Here is a 16,359-nt window from a genome sequence, read left to right as displayed (position 1 = left end):
CTTAGTAAGAACTTTCAAATTCTAGGACAAAAATATACTAAGCACATCCTAAGACCCCAAGAAATAGGGCTAGCAGTTACAGAAGGGAAGCTGGCTTATCTTAACATTCATCTAGTAAGCCCTATTTTGTTCCATGACTCAGGCTTCTTAAGAGACTGCCATGACAATTAAACCTCCAGCCCCCTAAGAGCCTGTCTACAATGGCTTACAAAGGAAGGGATAAGAGCCAAATTCCAGGTTGGCCTCAGTTATGTCTAAATGTCAATTTGCTTATCCCACACAGTGAAACATATGAACATCCTGAGGCAGGCCTCTTTTAAAGGAATAGGGTCACGTTCCTAGTAAGTTTTTTCACCCCAAAGGATAGACAGGAATGTGCTGTCTCTATGATTCTATGGCTAGATAGAATCATGGATGTGTTTATCATTCCATTATAATTCTTTACACTCTAGACCTTATGTTCTCAAACCACTCTGTTTTAGAGAAGATCTCAATGTTTTAGTGAAGTACAGACACCATCAGTCTAGTGTTATTGTGTCCATGTGTATGTTCTGGATTAAGGCACTTTTTTTTGTTTGGATTATAAACCACATTACTTGATAAATATCTGAGAAAAATGGGAGTGTGTGAGTTGGAAATGAAAATAGACTGCACTTATTCTATGAATACAATCCTTCTAAGAAAAAAGATTCTTGCAAGTGTTTAGTTTGCTAAATAACTTTATAAAAGAGCAAAACCATATTCTTGCAAAAAGAGCCAAGGTTCTTATTTTGGAATAATTTATTCTCTTTTGGTCAAACAGATCAACAATAAGGCCATCAATTTCCTTGGCAACACCCACCTCCATTCCCACCCCTACACTGCATTAATGAATTTATTTATTTATGCCCTGTTTTATCTGCAAAGATTTTTTTTTCCTATTAGAACTATTAACATCAACTTAGTTCCATTATGCTTTTTCAAGGGAGATTTATTAAAATGGTATACGGAAAGATCATGTCTCAAAAAAGTCACCTTCAATTTTCAACAAAGAAACATTATGTTTTATTCCGTATCTCTTTGGATAAGCACTACTTGATAATATTTCCAGCATAAGATGTCAGCAGTTCTTGTAACACCAAATGACTAAGACCTTTTATTTAAGAGCCAGATTTGCTTATATTGGCTTCTAGATAACACAACCTTAACATCTAATTTCCTGATGTTAAAAAAAAAGTCAAATCCCTGCTTCTTTAATTTATGAGTATGAAATATATTAACTTAAAAGCTATTTCCACGTCTCAAACTTTTAAAGTACATTTTTTTACCCAATAAAATAAACATACCCACTACAATGCATCCAGTGATGTTAACTCATGCTCTACTTGCCCTTACCAAACTTGAAATAAGGTTTTTTAGTTACAATCATCATTCTTCTAAAATATGTAGGGAATCTCAATTTTTGAGTGATTTTTCTCAACAAGGAAATAGTGGCAACACTGACTTACCTCCCAGAGCTTAAAACAGTTTGAAAATGTTTTATCACTCAATCCTTATATTTAAAAAGTTAGTCATAAGGAAGTTGGTGGCAAGCCTGCCCAAAGCTGGGTCACCCTGGGCAGGAAGTGGCTGAGAAAATTGTAGCAGGTTTTCAACTTTTTAAAAATCTGCTGGCCACTTTGGCTAAACACACCAAAGACCACCTACTCCACTCTTCCCTCCCAGCTATCACAGCAAAAAAGCACTCACCAGAACAGATAGGAAGGAGGCCCTTCAATGAAACACCATCAAGGTAACCGTCTGGATTTTATGGATATTTAATATATGCCAGAAACAAAATTATAGATTTTGTCATATTATAAACATTAAATAAGCCAGTCCACAGACCACTGAGGGTTCCCTCCCAGATGACACTGTAAATTCAAACTACAGGACTATCTGACATGCAGACATTTTGCTAGGACTAGGTGGTATTCCTGCTGGTAAGTGCATGAGGAGTACAGCAGTAACACATAAAACTAAAGCAATCCTGGAAACGACCTGCTGTAACTTATGCAGAAAGTAGTAAGATCCCACTGCCAGAAAAGAAAGTCTCTCTTTTTAAAATAAGAGGGCTTGAGACCTATGCTCTCAAATAAAAATTAGTTGAAAGTGATCAGGTTTCTTTTTCATTTCTGAGTAACAAGTTTAAAATAACTACACAAATTTACACTCTGAGCCTAGTGCCATTTCAGGAATGGGAAAGTGAACTTACTGGTAAATATGGAAATAAGCCTCACAATCAGAAGAATTAAAGGTTAGAAGACCTCAACTAGTAGTAATAAGAAACAATTTGAAATTGTTTTTAAAGCGTGAGATAATTTTTAAGGACAAAGTGACTAAAATTAATGCTGCAACTTTCCAGAGTTATTTGGACTAATTTTTGTGACAACCCAAAAAGGGGGCTAAGCTCTCATATTCCAAACTGAGTCAGATACAAAGTTTCAAATTTACCCCCCATATAACCTCAAAAAATTTTAAATAAATGGTTTATCACAGAAATACTGAAAATAAATCACCCTTGAATACTTTTAGATTTTCCCCATTGTACCACAAATCACATCCAGAAACCCAAACAAAATAATCACTGAAATGTTTGAGTTCTGCTGCTGAAATCCAGAGCTCCAAGACAAGAAAAGCAGAGAGAAGGAAGCAGATAGCCTGATATCTCTTTGCTTGGGCAGCACTGGGCTTTTGGAGGTGCTAAGCCATGCACGTTAATACTGTGAGTCCATAAAAATCAGCGGTAACACTAAAATAATAATAATAACATAAATAAAATAGGCTCTGGTTAGAGAGAGAGGATCCATTTACTGCCGCCCTGCTGAGGTACATTTGACCACCGAAGGCAGGAAAGCTATTAGCATCCTGAATTAATGGGTGTAGTGGTTTTCAAACAAGATATTTTCATGATGGACACAATGTAGACTCAGCAAAGTTTCTCCTTCAAGAAAAATATAGCTTCTATTTCAAAGAGCACTGATTAGGCTTAATACCATTAGGGAACCATCAAGGTTTTGTGTTGTTGTTACTGCTTTTAACTATCAGTTACTTTCTAAACCAAAAATTGTGGGTAGTTAACTTGAGCAACAGTCAAGGTTTAGGAATGCAGGAGCAAATCCAAGGTACAGACGAGCTTCAGATGTGGACAGGCCTTAACGAGTTTGGAATCTTTTTAGGTCGTCAGGTCTTTGCCTTTCCGATCATCACCATTACCATTATTACTTCCTTGTCTGCAATTTCAAATAAAAATCCATTTCCCTCTTCACATCCCCCCTGATAAAGCACTACATACTGCATAATTTTAGAAATTCTCAATGAGGTTTATTAGTGGCAAAGTAAATCAGGTACAATCAAAAGCCAAATTAAACAAATCCACCTAATGAATAAATTCTTAACCATTATTAACTGCTTATAGCATATCCAGCAGATATGTTTAAAAAGTTAACAATATTAATTCCCGTTGTAGATTATTTGTAAAAAATATAACTGTTTTGAGTCGATCCCCATTAATACTTGAAAGTACAAATATAAATTAAATAAGGTTCAAAAAACTTTATAATATAACAAAATAGTTTATAAAACAAAGATAACTTTAAAAGAATTGCTCAATTTACTTTGTAGCATTTATTTTTTATATATATTTTAAAACAGTACATGTTTTCTGGATCACACATGAAAATTAACATCCAGATGTCTTTCCTATCAAATCCTTATTCTTTCTTCATTGTCAAAATTTTAATTTTCATTCCTGGCTGGATTTTTCTTCCTTAGCAATTCTTTTTGTTACTCCACTGAAATATTTTTCACGGAAGGAATTATGACCTTGGTATGGCAGAAAATGATCACTCAGTAGATGTGAATACTGGTCCCGGTTCTGTTTGGTTGGAAAATACAAAGATGTTAGAGTTGTTTCTTTAGTTAGCCTGCAACCAAAGCATTCATTTACTCTAAGTAAAATCTCACCCTCTGGTACACATCTTTATTATTTGAATTAGAAATATACAATCACCTTTTTTTGTTGGTTTCATATTGATTTTTGAATGTACTTTTTTTTTTTATTTCAGCATATTACAGGGGTACAAATGTTTAGGTTATGTATATTGCCGTTGCCCCACCCAAGTCAGAGCTTCAAGTGTGTCCATCTCCCAGATGCTGCCCACTGCACCCATTAGGTGTGTATATACCCATCCCCTCCCCCGACATCTGCCTGACACCCAGAGACTGTTATTACTATATATGCACTTAAGTACTGATCAATTAACAATTTGATGGTGAGTACATGTGGTGCTTGTTTTTCCATTCTTGGGATCTTTCACTTAGTAGAATGGGTTCCAGCTCTATCCAGGAAAATACAAGAGGTGCTATATCACCATTGTTTTTTGTGGCTGAGTAGAACTCCACAGTATACATATACCACATTTTATTAATCCACTCATGTAGTGATGGGCACTTGGGTTGTTTCCACATCTTTGCAATTGTGAATTGTGCTGCTATAAACATTCTAGTGAAGACTTTTTTTTATAGAATGTCTTTTGTTCTTTTGGGTAGATGCCCAGTAATGGGACTGCTGGATCAAATGGTAGTTCTACCTGTATCTCCTTGAGGTATCTCCATATTGCTTTCCACAGAGGTTGCACTAGTTTGCAGTCCCACCAGCAGTGTAGGAGTGTTCCTATCTCTCCACATCCATGCCAACATTTAGTGTTTTGGGACTTTTTGATAAAGGCCATTCTCACTGGGGATAAGTGATATCTCATTGTGGTTTTGATTTGCATTTCCCTGATAATTAGAGATGTTGAGCATTTTTTCATATGTTTGTCAGCCATTAGTCTATCTTCTTTTGAAAAGTTTCTGTTCATGTCCTTTGCCCACTTTTTGATAGGGTTGTTTGATTTTTTCTTGCTGATTTTCACTTTACATCCACATCATGCTTGGATATCCAAAGTGCTTTCACTTACTTTACTTCATTTGATCTTCACAACAACCCTCTCGGCACAGAGGACAAAAAACTTTTTGTAGTTTGAGAGAACAAAGAGAACCGTTCCAAGTAGCATAGTTAGGACTATAGCTTTCTTCTGATTCTTAGTTCAGCACACACTGAAATCATCTGCAACTATGGATAAGAATTATCAAACAAGGAACCTTCTACTCAAGAAAAAGTTGTAACCCAACAAATGATTTCATTTGTGTGATATTAAACACGCACAAAAAACTGTTTGGGGGTCTATCCATATTCAGTTAATGAAATAAACAATTCCTGACAACCTTATATAATCATAGTAGATTAATCATGTAGATGAGTATAAAGGCTAAACAAGAGATTTCCATACTTTCAGACTTCACAGACAACTAAGGACTAGTGCTCAGGTTGATATACTTAATGGAAACATCAGTCTGAGTTCAAATGTCAAATATATTTTGACCTAGAAAATTGAGGTTCTTGGCAGGTAACACTGACATCAGCATCTCATCTAATTTCACTAACCATTCCAAATTGTGAAAAAATCTAATTAGAAATAAAAATCTCACTTCCCATGTACTCCTGTAAATTCATATTCAATTACACATGGACTCATGTGATTTTTTTTTTTTTTTTTGGAGACAGGGTCTTGCTCTGTCACCTAGGCTGAAGTACAGTGGAGGGATCATAGCTCTCTGCTACTTCAAACTCCTGGGCTAAAAGTGATTCTCCTGCCTCAGGCTCCTGAGTAGCTAGGACTACAGGCATGTGCCATAACACCCAGATAATTTTTGTATTTTTTGTAGAGATAGGGTCTCCCTGTTCCCCGGGCTAGTCTTGAATTCCTGGCCTAAAGAGATCTTCCTGCCTCAGCCTTCCAAAGAATGTGATTTTGAGAACAGACATGAAGACTCAACCAGAAAACATGAACCCTAATTTTATACTGATTTCAGTATTAAAATGGTAGCCAAAAATAAAATAAAAATATATCTAGAAGATAATCATCTTCAAAATATTTTGTATTTTTGCTTATTCCTAGGTGAAATAAGTATCTTCATCCTTTCTCATATTCAACATTATCAAAAATCTAGTTTTAGCCAAAATAATGTCAGCTCATTTGTTTATTCAGAAACTATTTTTGCCACACATATTTTTAAAAAATCACACAAAAACCCCAAATAGTTAAAAAATTATTAAACATGCCCAGATTTCCTGATTTATCAAAAATAAGTAGGTGGCTACCTAAATTTTATGGCACTCTGTATATTACAGTTCCAAATTCCTGCAAACACATGAAAACATATCAATGGTTACTAACTTCAGGCAATACACAATCCCCAAAAGATAAATTTTACAGAGTCAATCCATAGGTATGCAACTAAAGATATCAAATGAAAGGCAATATTTACTGGATACTTATTACAGACCAAAAATGATAGTAAATGCTTTATATGCACTGTTCAATAAAACTCACTGGCTGTAGGAGATAACTACACTATTATCCCCATTTTACAGATGAGGAATTATTTAAGAGTACAGGTCCAGGATAACACACCTGGTCAGTGGCACAGCCAGAATTTGAGAGCACAGATCTGTCCAACTCCAGAAACTGCACTCTTATTGACAAGGTAATGAGGTTTTCTCCAGAAGAGCTAACTTTTCCCCCAGCTCCAGAAGCATGAGGAGCTCTGAGAACAAACAGGTGATGGACTAAGGCTGCGACAGCTGAGTGGCCCATCAAGAAAGGAACAGAACTACATACAGAGTATTATTAACACAGTTCTATCAACTGGGAGGATATATTTCAATAGCACAAAATTGTCATGTCAAGGGAATGCTGAGGGATATCAAAACCCTAGGACTGGCTGGACATGGTGGCTCACGCCTATAATCCTAGCACTTTGGGAGGCCAAAGCAGAAGGATCACTTGAGGCCAGGAGTTCAAGATCAGCCTGAGCAACATAATGGACTCTGTCTCTAGAAAAAACAGAAAAATTAGCTGGGCATGGTGGCACATTCCTGTAGTCCCAGCTACTGGGGAGGCTGACGCAGGAGGATCACTTGAGCCCAGGAGTTTGAGGTTGCTGTGAGCTAGGCTGATGCCACGGCACTCTAGCCTGGGCCACAGAGTGAGACTCTGTCTCAAAACAAACAAACAAAAACAAAAAACCAAAAAAACCCTAGGAGTACAGCTGACTTCACAGGGGGAGTCAAATTTGGTCCACATCTCAGGACTATACCAGGAAAACAGCAACACAGAACAACATTCCAGCATTTAAACTCAACTTCTTCATTTCTGCTTTCATTAAGTCTAACTAAAGTCACTGGAAAAGAAGGAACGTGCCATTACCTATTCCTCCAGGTATTCTAAATTCTGTCCTTATGTCAATTAAGATCACTAGAAAGTTTGTCTACTTCCTGAGCTACATTAATCCTGGCAGAAATGTTTTTCCTTGGTTCTATTAAATATTTTAAAGCTGTGTCCAAATGCTGTCAATCTCTACTGCTGCTATACTTCTCCTCACAGTTCATGGCATCGTTCTCCACCCAGTCATCAAAATCAGAAACCTGGGTCAAATCCCTCTTCCTCCTTTTCTCACATTTGCCTCTTCTCGCAGTTCTAAAATCTTAGCCTCTGTATCCTAAATCTATTTCTCTTCACCCCATAACTCTAGTACTTCTAGCCCCTCCTCATCTCTCTTCTTTTTTCCCTAAATGGCCAGTTAGTTGCCCTGCCTTCAGAGGCTCCTTCTCCAGTCCGTTCTCCATACTGAAAGCAAACTCAGTTTTTAAATATTAAAATGCAAACTTAATATGCTAGCTCCTTGGCTAAAATCTAAATGAGTTCAAATTTTCCCCAAATCTCAGGCTTTTCCCTTAACATTTGGGAGTTAGATTCAATTACACATCAGTTTGCTGAATGACATCTCACTTTCCTCTCCTGTACAAGAGAAATCAGAACACAGGCAGGCAATAAAGTCCTTCCCTGGCCTGCCCTCCTGTTCTCTACTCTCCCCAGGGCCCCTCTAGGCCAGATCACCTCCCCCTCAAAAGGCGCTGAGGATGACTTCACGGACTATTCTAGAGCTGCAGTAGTGAGGAGGATGGGTAGGAGAGAAACGTGTGATTCCAGCACACGGACTCAGGCCTAGCTGCTAGTGTGCCTGGCTGACCTAAGCTGCTATTACCCAGCTCACAAAAGGGAGGTGTATGTATGGGTCCTGTGCTGGACTGCCCCCTTCCCACAAAATCAATTGTTTTCTGACTGTGAAACAGAACATTTATAACAAATTCTGGAAAACCCGAAAGCTCCAAATCCCTTGTGCAGCCAGAGATCCATCAAGAGCCAGTCTATCATCCTGCAGCACAAGTCCTGTTTCAGGGTAAACCAGACACTCCAGGGACTGTGGCTACTAGTTTCACATAAGTGAAAAAGCCATGGTTCCTAAAATGTTCCTCAGAAACTTTGGGTATATCTATGGTCTAACACATATCATCACATACAATCATATACATAAATATCACATACCTACGAACAAGACGCATTTAAAAAATACCCAGTCCATGTGATTATACTACATATGCACTCAGAATTTACGATGTCTTAATGCTGAAGAAAATGACAAACTAAATTTTTGTTTTCTCTTTTCTCTCTCTCTCTCTTTCATCCTATCTTTAGTGTAGTTTGCCAGGGCTTACACTTGAGCTGTTGATATTCAACTCTACATATTTTTCATCACCTTTTCATGGCTCTTCTCTATTCACATTCCCAGCCCATCTCAACCAGGAATATCTGCAGTGTTTTTTTTTTCCAACTCAGTATCTCAAAGGCCAAAGTGTTTTGTTTTGTTTTGTTTTCAACTCAGTATCTAAAGGCCAAAGTGTTTATTTAAAAGGAGAAGAGTATCCTTAAGCAACACCATCTTTGATCTCACTCACTCAAGTTTGCCCCAGTGTTTGAGTCTTGGTTTCTCTAACATTTCCAAATCTGTCTACCACTATCCATCATGATACCATCTATGTCTCATAAAACCTGAGTTCTGCCAATTTTTAGTAAGCAAGAAATACTTGATGGAAAATAAAAATACACAAAGAGTTAGGACATGCCAAGAGAGAATACTATGGTGATAAAAGATTACAGACCACCTTTCTCAAATTTAACTATTGGTAGTAATTAAGGAGATATAAATAAAATGTTATACTAAGACTGCTGATTATACTAATAACACCATTTTTTATAACCAGAAGTTAAGAATTTCTGTAGGAAAATTTGTGCTAGCCATAAACGGCTACATAAGGGAAATATATAGCTTTCAGACCTATCATTTATCCTTACAAGACAATCAGCAATTGTAAATTTTACAAGAAATAAATTGTAATTCAAGAAAGGAATTAATATATATTTGCTACCAACTATATGTTTTACATAAGTTATTTAATTTTCTGCATCTTTTCACTGCAGATTGTTATCTAAATTTTGCACATAGGGAAACAGAGGCTAAAAGAGTTTAAATAAGCTACCAAGGTCACACAGCTAGTAATAGCATTGCCAGAATTGCAGCCTAAATCAGACTTCAAAGCTCATGCTTTTTCCATTATGCTTCTTTTTTTTTAAGTAGAAATTACATCAAAACAATGGATAAAGAGTTAATTTCCCACATGGTGGATTAGTGGGTCATTCAAAATGGAGTTTGACATTTAGAGGACATTCCTCACTGAACAGCAACGTTATGGTAGCACATATTTCAGATCTAAACTTTTACACAGAACCCCTTTAACCACTGTCCCACCCAACCAATTTCCTGTCCTATCAGTACTGCTAATTCTAAACATAAACCACTCGAGGAATTTTAACACACTTGCCAAAGAAACCAAAGGAAGGCTTTCAAATTGGTAGTTTACTTTTATGTGTACACTACCCTCTGCTGGCTGGAACAGACAAATCCTTCTTTATAGTATTTCCTGATGGGGATTGAAAGAGTTTACAGCAGAATAGACCATACATGTCACAGGCGCTGTTGCTCCAGCTATTTGTGAGTCTCAACTGTTGTAAACATCTACAGTCACACAGCTCCAACATGACCAAGATGGCCTTTTCTGCAGGGAACTTCAGCATTTATTCACACCATTTCATTTTTAAAGAATGAAATAGAAACACACAAATACATATTCACCTCAGTGATTCTAAAGTGCATCATTAGCATCTGTGTTCACCTAAAATTGTAAATTACTCTCTAGAACAACAAAGAAAAAAGTACACGAACTTACCTTATTCAAGTTAATTCATAATTATTTTTACAACTAACTGTACATTAAAAATACAGTATTAAAAAGAACTAAAATGACTAAAAGAAGAGCACTTCAGTCACTTATAATTTAATAAATTTTAATCTAAAGAGGAATTAATGCTCAAGAAAAGAAAAAAAGCTGCATAGCTGTATGTTCTGTAGTAACATTTGAAACTGCCATTTTAAATGGAACTGATGACACTCTGGATAATGCCGTGAGATTACATATATTAAAAAATGTTTCTTGACCGGGCGCGGTGGCTCACGCCTGTGATCCTAGCACTCTGGGAGGCCGAGGCAGGTGGATCGCTCGAGGTCAGGAGTTCGAGACCAGCAAGAGCGAGACCCTGTCTCTACTAAAAATAGAAAGAAATTATCTGGACAACTAAAATATATATAGAAAAAAAAAATTAGCCGGGCATGGTGGCTCATGCCTGTAGTCCCAGCTACTCAGGAGGCTGAGGCAGTGGGATCGCTTAAGCCCAGGAGTTTGAGGTTGCTGTGAGCTAGGCTGACGCCACGGCACTCACTCTAGCCAGGGCAACACAGCGAGACTCTGTCTCAAAAAAAAAAAAATGTTTCTTAAACTGAGCAGCATAAACAGCTCAGACTTTAACAGAACTAAAGATTATTCATTGAGACCTCCACTTAAGTAAAACCATCCTCCTAATTACTGCCTTTTTCCAGAAATGTGTTATTCTCTTTTATTACTTCCTCCTTAAATAAAGGGAAGGTGTTATGATTTACCACAGTATGTCAATTTGGCTGCTTTTTTGGTTTGCTTCTCATGAGAAATGAAGCCTAGGGATCATAGGATTAAAATGTGTCTGTCCACTGATTTTTGAAGAGTAATGTCCGGGTAATGATAAAATTCAGTGTATTTCCAAACAGAAGACTTTGGGCTGGCGATGACTATCTGTTCCTACTCATCCTTCAATGGATGATTTAAATACTGTTGAATATGGCTATTTTTATTCCAGAAAGGCCCAAAGTAATCATAGAGAAGTGACTGTTCTTTCCATAAATATTTATTGAGTGGTGAGCGAAAGATTCAAAGTCTGTGAATTCAGACTAGCATACAGAGCTTGCATGGCAATGGGAAAGACAGACATTAAACAATATACACCCAAACATATACTTACAAACTGTGATTAAACACTGGTAAGAAAAGGGTCCCATAAGAATATAAGGAGAAACCTATTTAGAGGGGGCAAACGGAGAAAACAGGAAAGGCTTACCTAAGGAAGTGACATTTATCTGAAACCTAAAGGGTGAATTAAACTTACTCATAAAAAGAGGGGGGAAGAAAACATTCCAAGGACAGGAAACACAATGTGAGACGACCCTGAGACTAGAAAGAGGTAAGTCCATTCTGGGACGTGAAAGACCAGTGTGGCTAAGGCTTGGCAAATGAAACGGGACACAAAATGAAATTGGAGACAGGCCAGGAGTAAATCAGGTTGGCCTGGAAGTTTTACAAAGGATTCTGAATTTTATCCTAAACTCCACAGAAAGTCATTGATAAGATTTAAGCAGGGGAGTTTCATTATCTATTTACATTCTGAAAGCTACTCTGGCCACTGTGGAGGAAATGGAATGGAAGAAGAAACTACAGAAGAAGGGAGACTATTACAGTAGTCAGAAAAGTGACACTGCACCATGGTCCTTGGGGCAAGGGCAGAGAATAAAAATATATGCAAGAAAACTATCATCCACTCAGTTGTTCCCAGGCAGATTTCTGAAAAGTCATCCTTAACTCCTATCTCCCTCACCCCAGTTTCCAGGCCACCCAGTCCTGCCATGTCTACCTCCCCCCAAACTCTCAAGCCCATCATGCCCTCTACAATCTCCACTTCCACTTTTCTTGGTTTACAGCCTCATCACCCTTGCATGATCATGCCAGGAGCCTCCTCACTGGTATCCCAGATATCTTTCCACAACTCAAATTCACCTACATACTGAGGCTAGGGTGAAATTCATAGAACAGGAACTTCTGCCACTCTTCTGACATCCTTCATGGATTTGCCTTCTCCAATAGAATAAACTTAAAACTCTTGGGTATGTGACACCCTTCATCACTGGGCATCCCTTTCTTTAGTTTTCCAGGTCATCTCCAGCTGTTCTTCCCACAAATGCCCAGTATCCCAGTCATAGTGAAATGTCTAGGGCTCCCTGCGTGTACCACAGCCCCTCTCATGCCTCCCTACCTTGTTTCAAACGTCCGCTTCCCAACCAAATTATTCACCTCTCTTGCTTCAAGCACCATCTACTCTGGTTGGTGCTTTCCTCTCACAGATCACTACAGAACACGCTATGTTATTAATAGAATGGTTTGGGTGACTATATTACTCTTGATGTACAAGTTCTCTACGGATAAGGACAAAGCATTATTAATCTGTTCAGCCTTAACACCTGAAATAAATGGTCCCGTAAACATGGTGAGTGATGAAAACCATGCCTTTCCCCTCAGGGAACAGGTAATCAAGTCAGGGAAAGAAAGTATATAAAAATAGGAAAAGTTCACAAATGTAAAAATTTTTAAATAACAGCTTTCTTTCCTATTTCTCATAGCACTTTTTCTAAAATTTCACCTGTCCTCAAATTCACACATTAATATTGGTTTATTCATTCTCAGCAAAAACTTACATCCTTCTTTACAAAGAAAACAGCAGTCATCAGGTCTGAATTTCCTCAACTCCCCGCCCCCCACCCCGCCCCGTGCCCGTCCTTTACTACAGACTGGCTCCTACTTGCCTAATTCTAAAGCCTCATTTCTCACATCACTCCCAATACACATTCTGGCCAAAGCCAGAAATCTCTCATACTGTCCCTTTACTGCTAAGAGTTAATTTTATAGAATCCTTGAAACTTCAGCAAATACCTAAGGATGATCACTAATTTATAAAATTACTGTTCTTTAAAAACAAGGGATCTCCCCTTTCTAGGAGATGAAGTTGCAGAGCCCTATAGTCATTCAGCAGAAAACCAAATGGCATCTATTTTAACTGTAGGTCAGGTTGAATCTGTCCTTTTAGTCACTGACAGTTCCTGATAATGAGATAATGATTTCTTCTACCTCACTAGTATTAACCTTAAGTCATTTATGTTCTCAAAGTGACAGTAGTTTATACAAAACAGCAGTTTCATTGCAAACACTTGAGTACAAATGGCTTATGAAACTTACTCTGTGATAAGTGAAAAACAATGATGTTGTCACTATAGTGAAAGCTACAAAACTGGTGTTGTTCATCTAATTTTGTCAGGAAAGACTTTAGGATTCATGAAACAGATTAAAGCTATGATATACACTGTTAAATAAGGTGCGAGGAAGAAGGCAAAGAGATGGAAGAGAAAAACAGGGGGTAGATTTACTTCCTTGTAATCAGTAGAGAGTGAAATAAAATGTAAATGACAGTGCTGAATATAATGGGCCTCAGTTCAGCTTCAGGGTAATTACCCACGTCCGGCTTTTGTTTAAAAATCCTGCTCTCCTTATCAAAGCTTCCCACTGTTCTACATCTGGTACTGGACAGTAGCTATAGAAACCACTTGTGCTAAAGTTATACAACTATAAACAGCACTAGGCCATTCCTAAACCAAGGACAAGCAGGTCAAAAGTCTGGCATCCAATACTATTAAGAGAAACCTCTAGCATTATTCTCTTTTTTTTCTTTTTTTTTGAGACAGAGTCTCACTCTGTTGCCCAGGCTAGAGTGCCGTGGCATCAGCCTAGCTCACAGCAACCTCAAACTCCTGGGCTCAAGCAATCCTCCTGCCTCAGCCTCCCGAGTAGCTGGGACTACAGGCATGTACTAACATGCCCGGCTAATTTTCTCTCTCTCTCTCTCTCTCTCTCTCTCTCTCTCTCTCTCTCTCTATATATATATATATATATATATATATATATATATATATATATGTTTTTAGCTGTCCGTATAATTTCTTTTCTATTTTTAGTAGAGACGGGGTCTCGCTCTTGCTCAGGCTGGTCTCGAACTCCTGAGCTCAAACAATCTGCCTGCCTCAGCCTCCCAGAGTGCTAGGATTACAGGCGTGAGCCACTGCGCCCGGCCTAGCATTATTCTTAATGGGAGAACAAGGTACCAGTGAAAATCTTCATCCCTAAGTTAGGTATTTACATATAATCTATACTTTTAAAAAATTTCATTACTGTGCAAGATATTAAGTTACCTAAAGTCACGATAGTATTTTAGTATATTAAAATTTTCATATCTAGAATTCTGAAAATGAGTGATAATTAATGATTGAACTTTGACATCTGGCACTCAGCACATAATTTCTGTCTAATTATAAAAAAAGCATTATGGACATTTGTGCTTATCATGATGACACAGAAGTATTAGCACTTTCTATATGCTATCTACTAAAATCTATAACTTTATAAAATTCAAAACTTAATCTCAAACATTAAAAGAATACAAAGTCTGTGCACTGGATAAAAATTTAATGACAACTTACCAGTTACTGCATTTAATATGTAATTAAAACTTAGAAGAATCTTGCTTACCGTCTTAAGTATTATTGCGAAAGATGAGTAATAGACCAAAACACGTACAGGCATGCACACACGTACTCTCTCACTTTAATTTGGGAACTATTCTTCTCCTAGGTGACTTTTTAACATCTTCATAATACATTAAAAGAAACATTAATAAAAATGTATGTGCATTTATATAAATACCAAAAACAGGCAAAATGATTTTGCTTAGGGATGAATACAGTAGTGGTAATATTACAAAGGAAATCAAGAAAATGATTACCGTAAAAGTCAGAATAGTGGTAACACCTTCAGGGGAGGTGCTTAGGGTCAGAAATGGTCACCAAAGGAAGGGTGCTTCTGGGGTGCTACATTACTCTACAATCTTGACCTTGGTGGTGGGTACATGGAGTTATTCATTAAACTGTACGTTTATGTTTTAGGTAAAAAAAAATACATGTTAAAATCTTTAGGTTGAATTCTTGGTGGGTCATGGAGTGGGAAGAGCATATAAATTCATGTTTACATTTGAAAAACATCAGAAAGACAATTCTAAGTTAAATAACCATATGATAAATAAAGAAAAATACAAAAAAAATGAGAAAAATCTGTCACTCATACAAGAATTATAGAAGAAATTCCAGATGATTATACTGACTCCACATAGAAACTTCCCATTTCCCTAAACCATTCATACTTTGGAATCCTTGAATCATACTTATATTTTGTAATTGACCTATGCCTAAGATTCTATAGCACTAAGAATTTAAGACAGTTTTACTATAATAGTTTAAAAACATGAGCAAAAGACACATGTTCTCTCTGCCTTCAGAGAACTGCTTGTTCCTGTAAATAAAATAGTCATATCTAAACAGCAACATAAGTTTCAAGATCCAGATATCCTAAATGATTGCCTTCCTGGAGCTGTGGGGAACAGACTTTTGCTTTTTCTTGGTTTACCAGAAACAATAACTTAAAACAATTATGACATCATCAATTTAAAAAATCCACTTTGTTTGGCAAAATCATTTAGTTGCAGATATGTAAAAGAAAAAGTCAACTGATGATCCTGCAAGATTTAAACTCAAGAAAAAATACCATCAACAGCAAAAGCAAATTCATTTGGAACTAATTAGATCACATGAACCTGAAATCTGAATTCAAGCAGCATGACGTGCAGAATCACCAGGCTCCTGTCTATTTCTATAAGCCTTTTTCAAAACAAGTTAAAACCTAACTTATAGATAATACAAATTTGTTTCCTTCTGACTTGCTATGCAAAATAATTTTTAAAAGGTCTTCTTTCTCTTTCTCACTTTCTCTCTGTCTCTCACACACACACACACCTCCACACACACTTTGATGATAATAAATATTGGATTGTAGTAAGACCTAGACTGAATTTATGTCCAATTAGCATGTTCTTATTTAGTGTCACCCTACCTTATTTTTCTCACCAATACATTATGTATCATCTATATCCTACCATTTACATGTTTTAAATACTTCATACTTAATCTCTAACCTTTCATAGTGCTAATGAAAAGGGAAATATCCACAGTCCTGGCAACAGACAGGCAAAAATCACATAA

General features: G+C 37.1%; 1 protein-coding gene across 3 annotated transcripts in view; it reads right to left on the bottom strand.

Moving 5' to 3' along the window:
- Nucleotides 1-3,320: 3,320 nt before the first annotated feature.
- Nucleotides 3,321-16,359, bottom strand: part of TRMT11 (tRNA methyltransferase 11 homolog) — a 50,223-nt gene continuing 37,184 nt past the window's right edge. For all 3 annotated transcript variants that reach the window (XM_045544312.1, XM_045544314.1, XM_045544315.1), the window contains one exon: nucleotides 3,321-3,895. In XM_045544312.1, the coding sequence (XP_045400268.1) occupies nucleotides 3,764-3,895 (132 nt within the window). In that variant the 3' untranslated portion in view covers nucleotides 3,321-3,763. The remainder of the gene's footprint in view (nucleotides 3,896-16,359) is intronic.

The sequence above is a fragment of the Lemur catta genome, chromosome 2 (genome assembly GCF_020740605.2).
Source record: "Lemur catta isolate mLemCat1 chromosome 2, mLemCat1.pri, whole genome shotgun sequence".
Classification (NCBI taxonomy): Eukaryota; Metazoa; Chordata; class Mammalia; order Primates; family Lemuridae; genus Lemur; species Lemur catta.
The sequence above is the reverse complement of the archived record's forward strand: the minus strand, read 5'-3'. Positions and strand labels throughout refer to the sequence as shown.